This window comes from Odontomachus brunneus, unplaced genomic scaffold (genome assembly GCF_010583005.1).
Source record: "Odontomachus brunneus isolate Ranch 3 - 2012 unplaced genomic scaffold, Obru_v1 Obru_scaffold_152, whole genome shotgun sequence".
NCBI lineage: Eukaryota > Metazoa > Arthropoda > Insecta > Hymenoptera > Formicidae > Odontomachus > Odontomachus brunneus.
Window position 1 is genome coordinate 416,989 of NW_022639602.1, and position 10,073 is coordinate 427,061.

General features: G+C 34.6%; 1 protein-coding gene across 3 annotated transcripts in view; it reads left to right on the plus strand.

The window, feature by feature from the left end:
* Positions 1–10,073, plus strand: part of LOC116850689 (protein madd-4) — a 253,077-nt gene that overhangs the window by 151,457 nt on the left and 91,547 nt on the right. For 2 of the 3 annotated variants that reach the window (XM_032829288.1, XM_032829287.1), the window contains exon 1: positions 3,817–4,108. In XM_032829288.1, coding sequence (XP_032685179.1) covers positions 3,974–4,108 — 135 coding nt within the window. In that variant the 5' untranslated portion in view covers positions 3,817–3,973. Of the gene's footprint in view, positions 1–3,781; positions 4,109–10,073 lie in introns of those variants that run through there. The other variant, XM_032829286.1, reaches the window with a different exon arrangement.

The following is a 10,073-nucleotide window of genomic DNA, read 5'->3' on the forward strand; positions in this document are numbered from 1 at the left end:
AGAGAGAGAGAGAGAGAGAGTGTGTGTGTGTGTGTGTGTGTGTGTGTGTGTGTGTGTGTGTGTGTGTGTGTGTGTGTGTGTGTGTGTGTGTGTGATACAAAGCCTAGAATAAAATTTATTTCACTCTGAAGTGCAAATCCAACAAACATGACGTCAAATCACGTTTTAATGACGCATTAGTGACGTCTCTAATAACATTAATACGTCATTCAACGTTATTCTGTCTGCTTGGAATGTTGCTGTTTTTAGAAAAGATAATTAAAGAATAATAACAGAAATCTGAATTTGTTTATATATGTATATCTGAAGTAGCATATTTTTCCTTCAGCTTACAAAATAACCAAGAAGGGAACTTGATTTACAATTATTTTTCTTAGCCACACCCATCCATTCTTTATTTCTGTTTTTAGTTGTTTATATCTCTAGTTATATTATCTCCCTCTATTTGTTTTTACAATATTATCCTCATTACCTAAATGCTCTTTCAATCTTCTTTTCTAATCTTCTTAATTTGCACCTAATCTTTACGCTACCTTATACCTCTTCTCTATTTATCATGTTTAATTATACTTTCCTATTTATAAAAATATAGCTGAAGTATGTATTGTTCATATCAAATAATAAAGAATTTTGAAAAAATTGCGTATTAATTTATATTGTGTCTGACAACAATCAATTTTATATTAATTCAGAATCTAAACTAAAAGTTATTTTGTTTTTAAATATAAACCTAGCAAATATGATACGTCATTTAACGTAATTCCGCTATTTGGGAGTATCTTAAACCGTTCTCTCATGAAAACATCTGATGTTGCTATCTTTAGTAAAGGTAAAGAGATAATTAAAAAATAATAACAAAAATCTCAATTTTAGTATACGTGTACTTTACATATTCAAAATTATATATGTAAGGTTTCATCATGATTCAGAAATAAAAGTTTAAAAGTTAGAAAAAATATAAAATAAATACATTATAAAAATGTGATATAAAAAAAAATATGTTGTTATTCAATTTCATATCATATATGCGTACCACATATTTTTATGCGGAAAATAGAAATATTAACGTATTTCCAGTAACTTTTTTGCAGACTAATAAGGGTACTTACAGATAAATTTTATCCTTTAATTTTATAGATCTCCAACTGCAAACAGCGCGGCTAACGTTTCGATGTAATATATTTCACTTATACATTTAAAGTATTTTTAAAATTTGCTTTGCAATGAGAAGTGATAAGCAGAGAGTCTGCCATAAATAGATGCGGTTTGATCTAGCATATAAAAGTCATTTTGCCATCGCACAGTTTTATTAACATTAGCTGATGATAACGAGTATAATATTACATTACAACACGACGATAATAACGATAACGATGATGATGAATATCATTACGATCATTATACATGTAATATAATTTCGTGCAATAATAATAAGATGATTATCGACGTATAAAATGATATTTTGCGTTTACGATACATTCGCGTGGAATCGCATTTCGAAATTTTACCCTTCCGCGGTAGACAACGAAAAAAAAGTGGGGGGAGAGAGGGAGCGAGAGACGGCGAATAAGACGCGAGTAGCGGTGGAGGAGATATGGACGTTTTACTTTGGGAAACTTACATTTATACGTTAACTTTGCAAGAGGCGAAGTAAACTTGGCGCGAGCGAAAACGTTCGATAGAAATGCCCCGAAGATATCGCGGTCCAACAGTAGAATCGTTAATTATAACGATAATTAGCGGGCGCCTTTGCGATGGTAACTCTCGGCTCTCGGCCATTGATCCTTCACTTCGGATCCGCTATCTCAGGCCAAGTTCGAAAAGTACAAATGGAATATGATTTCGCCGTAATTAGCTGCCGGTGGAATCGGAAACTTTGTTTCCCCCGTGCGACGACTTCGACGCGACCCCATATAACAAAACGCTTTTTCTACGTATCGATGAAATTGCTGCCGCAGAACGAAAGCGATAGCAATGAGAGGGAAAGAAAGAAGACAGAAGACGACGGAAGGAAGTCGAAAAGCGGTTCAACGTAATTACGCTTCCCCAGTGAAGTTCTCTTGCGCGAATTATTTTCGAACGAACTGCGCGATACTTGAAATTGCCCATCGCTACGCGCGATGTTCGCTCATACTAGACGAAAGGAAAATTTAACCGGTACACTGTAGAAAAAATTTTGTGTTACATTTAACACACTCTACGTATTTCAATTTATCCCTTCCAATTTTTGTGTTAATTTAACACAAGGAAAACTTAAAAAAGAATGATTTGATCGATTCAGCGAATCTGTAGTTTACTGGGCAAAGTTAAACGTCATAACTAAACGGATTTGTTAGTGCAACAAAAATATTAGAAGCAACTGTCAGTCTCCGCTTATACAGCAAACCTATTTCTGTTGATATTATCTTAGTTACTACAACTGTAATCTGCATTTATTTCATATTTCGAGTTAATGGAAGTTTGCAAAAACAAATCCATCAATTTGGCTAAACAAATCATGCAATTATTCAATAGATAACGGAAAAGTACACTGAAAAAAAAAGAATTATTGTTATAACTAATTTTTATTGGCTTCATAAAAATTATGAAGCAATCATTTACATTTTTGAGGCAACGAACGATAAGTCGACGCAAAGAATTGATTCTTAAAGTCAGAAAAAAAATTATACCATATTTTATTTTACTACTCATTTTACAGAGAAGTGCACTCCCATTAAGGCTGACTACAAATAATTTGTAATAAGAAATATATTATTGTGCGTTACGCAATTCATGTTTGCTTTTCTATATTAATAACTGCGTGTATCTATGATATAATATATTACTATAAATTACATGTAGCTTTATGTATGTGTATTTACATCTTTAATATTTCATTATACTATTTGAATGGTCGCAGAGAGTAAATATTCGAGACATGTCAATAAGCATTTTTGCTAACTTCGATTGCTGGAGCAACTGTGATGACTTAGCTGTATCGAAATCCGTTAATATACTAAATTTCTTTTAATAGTAAAAAATTAGTTGCATTTACATAACTATATTTTCCATTAATGTAGTACAAAACTTATATTTGCTGTTACTAATAAATCTGCCGTGCTGTAACATCAAATTTTATTATATACAACCACAAATCTTATACAGCTCTGCGAATTACGTACATAGCAAACTAGCTGTATATATGTTACAGCTAGATTACGGCTACAGACTCGCTAGGCTGACGACGTTTTCATTTGCAAATATTTGTTGTTTATGAGTACGTAAAAAAAGTAACACAAATATATATAAAAAATTAACACGAAAATATAACACTTAGACACTATTGTGTTATTTTAACACCTAGGAATGGTGAATATCAGTGAATGGTGAAACTCAACGCGGAACAGTAAAAACAACAAAACGACAATGTATTAAATTAATACGTTAAATTATACAGATATATTAAAAACTTTATACAGATATATTAAAAACTTAAGACAAACATTTCTACACAAATTAATTTCAACGCGAGTACAGTATGTTTTTTACCGTGTAAAGTATCAAAATCTCGACTCGACTCGGTGAGATCTAAGGAAGAAAGAGACGCAGTAAACCGAGACGCAGTAAACCGAGACGCAGAATAACCGAGTTTCGATATATCATGGCTCGTAGAGCGCTAGTTGCTGCGAAATTGCGGTCTTCTCGCTTCCTCTTAGAGCACCCAATAGTGACGTAACGACGTCGTAGAGTCGTTTAATGAGCCTGTCTGATGGGAGGATTCTTCCCCTCTCTGTGATTTCAGCCCTGCGAGGAATCGAGCGATTTTCGCGCGACACAATGTTCTGCCTTCAACGATGCGCCGTACAACGGACAACTGTTCAAATGGTATCCCCATTACGACCCGGGTTGGCCGTGTTCTTTGATCTGCCGCGGCGTGCAAACCTCCGAGAACGGCATTAGACGGCTGCGGCAGGAAACATCGGGCGAGAAGACGATGCCGCGCGACGCCACCGACACCCTGCAATTCGACGGCGACGAGACGATAGTGGTGCAACTGGCAGACAAAGTGGAAGATGGCACGAGGTGCTACGCGGATGGCACGGACGTCTGCATCGCCGGCGAGTGCATGGTGAGTGAGTGATTTCTCTTTGTGACGAGACACGTCCACGCGTGAAAAGCGACGTGAAAGAAGAATCAGGATCACACATTTGAGTTGAAAATTAAAACAATTCGCGAGAAACGGTCGTTAAAATTGTAGTATCAATGTCTGAACACATATGTATACTGGATGTAATTTTCATTTATTTGGTCTTTAAATATTTCAACTTTAAACATAAAATATATATTTTTATTATAAAATTTTAATACAAAAAAATAGATATACATACCCGAGCAAAAATGTATCTATTAAAGCAAATTTCAAGATTAGTAGCTAGATAGTAATGACTAGATAACTTTTCTAACGTTAGCTCGTGACTGGCTAAATATTCCTACTCAGTCTTTTGAATGTCAGGACTATCTTTTTGAATTTTGAATATCAGGAATATCAGTAACTATGCCTATTACATAGATAGTGACTAGATGAAAAAGATTACACAGTAACGAGATAGAAAATCATCGGAATCCTAAATAGAAATTGGATATCAGAACTGTCTAGTATTTATACCAATTATAGTTACAAGTTATTTTTTTGTATCTAGCTACTAGATAATTTTTCTGGTACAGCCACTAGGAGAAGTGAGCATTATATTTCTAGTTAGTAGCGATGTAAGACCCAACTTTTCTGTGTCATTACTAAACAATCGCTAGATTCAATTTCTGATCGGATATGTTGAGAATATGCACATCTACTTAGATTTACAATATTTAAATTTTCAACATAGAATGTATAGAATGTATACAAGGTGAGTCAATAACTATTGCCATTTCGAAGGAAAAGACAAAAGCGATTTTTATATTTTCAAAATTACTCTAGAAAAAAACGTCTTATGGTGATAACGCTTTTTTATAGGTGGAGTAACTTTGATGATCTCTGGAAAAATCAATCATCTTCATTTTCTGCTTCAAAAATATTTTAAATGGCAGGTTACTTGAATCATCTTGTGCATTCAATATATGTATATATATTCTATATTAGAAGTTTAAATAAGTTAATAAAATTTTGTATTTAACTCTAATGTAGCATACTAGAGTCATTTTCGACTTCACCTGATTTTTAATTTTAATTTTTAATTTACCCGTAAACTAGTGGAATGAGAACTTTCAATCCATCTACTAAAAAATATTATAGTTGCTGGGTTTAAACGGTCTTGAGCCATTTCAGTTACTTCATATAACAAAAAGATGATATAACAAAAAAGTAAAATTACTATAGAGTTATTTTTCACTTTAGTGTGTCAAATTAAAATATCAAAGCGTAAAATAAAAATGATTTTTCGTTACATTTATTTACATTAAATAAGATGTATAAGAAAAGGTTTGTTATGAAAATAACTTATTTAAAAATAACTTATTTATTTTAGACTATATTATGTGATTAAAGTTTCTGTCTCGGCAAACTCTAATCGCGAAGAAAACAGATTCAGATGTATCTAATCTTTGTATAATTATCTTAATAAAATCCGTATTATAGCAGATTTATATGTATACCACAGAAGCTTTGAAAGCTATTAATGATTTTATTCGCGTCTTGACTGAAAATGTAATTTCATATATACTCAAATAATTATACTTTCTGACAAAGTAAAATATATTTACGTATATTTTTTCTTAAATATTTAAGTATTGACAAGAAAATCCTAGAGTGTTAATTTTCCAAATTAATTAATTTTCAGAAACCTTATACATTTTAATGCAAACTCATGTTTTCATCATACTTAAGTGAATATTTCCAGTCATTTTTATGCATAACTATCTCACAGACTTAAAAGTGTATTTATTATTTTTTATAGATTTCTATTAGCACTTTTACGGAATGTAAATCAGCGGAGATAAAAACAACCCCAGTGTGCCAAATCAAGTTGCCCAAAACATGAGTGCCATGTGTGAACAGTTAAATAACAAAATAATTACAATGTCCAGAGTTAGGTACATGTCCAGCCATTGGTACGCCATTTGTACGCTACTGACCGCGCGTCAATCGTTAACACGTTCTCTACCACGGCTTATTTGGGGAATTCTCTCCACAGAGACCACATTACATTTGTTTTCATACAATTTCGTAAAACAAATTTGTTTTACATGTGGATGTATAAAGAAAAATGTTATCATACACATATAACGTTGGTGACGCGAACAAGTTACATAAAATTGAGAATTTTTAGCAAAAATTAACCTTGAGCTCAAAAATCAACCCGTCACGAACATGTGACGCGAACGAGTTAATCTACGTTTTTGGCAAAAACCAAATGATCTTCCTAAAGCTAAGCGAATCAATTTGACGTTACGTAAATTGCTAATTGCTTCAACTTACTTCTGCTTGCCGTTATTTCAGAGATTATTTTGTCTAGTATCGTGCGCGAAAATATAACGCGCATAATCAAAGAGTCCTTATTACTAGTGAAAGCTAACATAATGAATAACAACAGCGCACACGATAGATGCGCATAATATTGTTAATGATTAAATGGAATTAGGATAATATGGTGGATAGGATGGATAATACGGAAATACATCGGATGTTTTGGTCGGTATTGTTCATATTGTATATCACAGGATTCTGTAGCAAGTGGACGAATATGGATTTACCGAAATTACGCTCACGGAACGAAAATTAATGGCGGTCCGAACCAATCTGCTTAAATCTGTTTAATCGTAGATTTAACAAAGCGCATCGACAGAAAATCTCCGAGATCATTTTTCCTTCTCTCCTCTATTCTCCTCCTTCTCTCTCTCTCTCTCCCCTCTCTCTGCCCCTCTCTCTCTCCCCCTTTCTCTCCTCCTCTCTCTTAAGTAATGTTTTTTTCTTTTATTACTGTATTAGATCGGTTTTTTCGAAACACTTCTCTCTGGATGTTCGTCAAAATAAAATTAATTCCGTGGAAAAATCGACAATTTACGCTTGGCATGCGATATGTTTAAAAATGACGATATTCCAGTGAACTGGCGAGAATGCCAGAGTGAAAAACATGACAATTTGATTAAAGCTTCGATAAATTCGCCACATTGAAAAATCGCGAATGAAACGTGCGCGACCGCACTTGTGAATGGGACAACGAATCGGAATTAACATAAAAGCGATCGAAAGGAAAAAAAGAAGCGAGTGAACGATAGAAGGAGAACGATTGTGCTTTAAGACCTCACGCTCTCAACAATAAAGACGGAGTGGATCGAGAATCGTGACGTCATTATCCCGCGCTTATTGTACCTCGTGATTGATCCGACGCTCGAATTGAAAACCAACCGTGCCCTGCTCTTCATCTCGCCGCACTCGAATGTCCATCTCGATGCGGTATTTCGTGAGAAAGGACGAGCACATATATATATCGGCGCACGTATTTCGCGCGCACGGCATTGTATTCGTGCGCGTTCGCCGGATGCAGACAAAAATTACCCAAGTAGAAACATTTCCAGGAAAAACTGGTCACTTGCCAGAGACCGGCCAGTTTTTATGGACTAGAATCTGTTAAGCAGTAATATGTGTGAAGTTAGCACCGCCATTTTGAAAATCAGAGAAAAACGAAATTGTGCTATGTTGTGCCGCAAAAATAAATCGCCTACCTCAAAGAATAAAACGGAAAATTTAAAAAATCAATTTTTTTACCAGCATCGCCATTTTGTTTTCTTGAAAAAACAAAAATTGTACTGGTTACAGCCTTGGCTACTATACGTTGTGCCGTAAAGATGATAGGTCTACATCTTCCCGTTCAAGAGAAAAAAAATTAAAATATCTAATTTTCAGCCAAGATATTTAATTACTTGTAACTTTTGAACCGTGGCAGATAATTGAATTCTGCGAGTTGTGCTGGATTGTATTAATCGAGTAAAATAGAGAACTATTCACAGATGTATGGAAATTTGCAATTTTGACAAAATAATGGACAAAAAGTTATGGGGGTAAAACAAAAAAATTTCACATAACTGTCCCTATGGAGACAGATTTTTATTATCTGACGTCAATTTGCCATTAGGAAAAGTTGTTGTACTCGCTTAGTATAACCCAGCACAACTGGAAAAATGTAAAAAACATTAAATTTTTGTTTTATCCCCACGACTTTTTGTCCATTATTTTATCAAGATTGCCAATTTCCATACATCTGTGAATAGTTCTCTATTTTACTCGATTTGCGACACAACATAGCACAAACCTAGCACAACTTAGCACAATTTCATTTTTCTCTGATTTTCAAAATGGCGGTGCTAACTTCACACACATTAAGCAATAACTATCCAGAAACTGAAGGAAAATATTGGCCAGAAACTGGGTAATTAAAATGATAACAATATAAATACTAAGCAGTTCCTCTGCCTAATAAAAACGCGGAAAATGCTAGTCAATATTTATTTTCTAGTTACTTATCGCAAACTAGGCATTGAAAAATGGCAATTAAAACTAAAAAACTGCAGCCACTTCAATAATGAATGAATTTTAACGTATAAAGACTCGACTTTCTGAAACACGAGTTTCACTCTATTCCTATATCGAATAACGAAATGTAATATTTTATAATGTAGAATCGAATGATGAAAACTATTTGCCAGAATTTCATGCAAAATAAAATTTGGTTAGAAACTGACTGGTTTAAAACTGATTAGAGACTAGTTAGTTTTACTGTCTAGTTACTGGCTAGAAAAAGATCATTTTTTCTACAATCTTCCTACATTCGTTTTACTCTCGCGTCCTTTCAAAATGGTATCATCCTTGGCGCTCGAACAAATCAATAAATTCGAATAATATTTGCATATTAATAACCGCGTAAAATGCATTTGTATTATTTAGCATTTATACCATTCGTGTAACGATCAAACAAAAATAAATGCTAATCCAGTCACAGTGAAATTTAACATTTACATATAAGAGAAAGAGAGAAAGAGAAAGAGAGAGAGAGAGAGAGGGAGAGAAAGTGCATGCATGTGTATATATATATACGTATTAACGCACACGAAATATCTTTTTTAATAATCGTGATATTTGCAATATGCAATGAGCACGGCAGCGGAGTGTGCGAGTCGGTAGTCGAATTACATTGCAAATTAATCTTCCGGTGATATGTATTATTCTCTTTCGCGCGCTCTCTGTCCGTCTCTCGGATTCCAATTATAGTCAGAATCGTAACGCGATAGTCGGAACGAACACAGAACGATTCGTTCGCTCGTTCACTCACGAGCGTCACAAAACGTCGCGCGGTCGCGCATTGTCCTCTCTTTGCGCGAGGAGCAATTTGGCAACAGATAATTATCGATTCTTAACCGCGGAGGCCATGGATCTGTCACGCACAGACCGCTGTATGTTAGGCGCGAGGTGCATTAACCGATAGGTACAGTGCGCGCCGCTTGTCAGTCACTATAAATTACCGGTCGATCAACATACGAGGGCCTTTACTCGTTAATTATGGAAATGCTACGATACTCCCGCCCTGTCGATCCCGTTTCGCTTTTGATTATTAACGAGACGCGTTCAGATTAGGAGTCGCGAGAAGACGATGGAAATTTGCTCTTATTCATGTGATATCGCAATCACAGACGCGACAACAGCTCCAAAGTGAGCAAAGTGCAGTGCTAAAATAGTCCACAGTAATGGCAAAAATCATCAGAAGCTAACTTCTAGATAGGGTTTGTTTTTCAGAGAGCTTCGATTCGACGTGTGCGTTAAGTAATTTTAGAACTTGAGAAACCCATGCTCACGCATACGTATATACTGAGAGTACTATAGTAATATTATTATTATTGCAATAATAATAATATGGATACTGTTATTACTAATCTTTTGTTAAAACAACAAGAAGATATTTAATTAATATAATTGGCATCGAAAATGACTGAGAGAAAAATGATTAATGTTGCTAAAATTGTAGTTATTTTAGGTATTTTAGGTAAGTACATACGCACTCTCTCTCTCTCTCTCTCTCTCTCTCTCTCTCTCTCTCTCTCTCTCT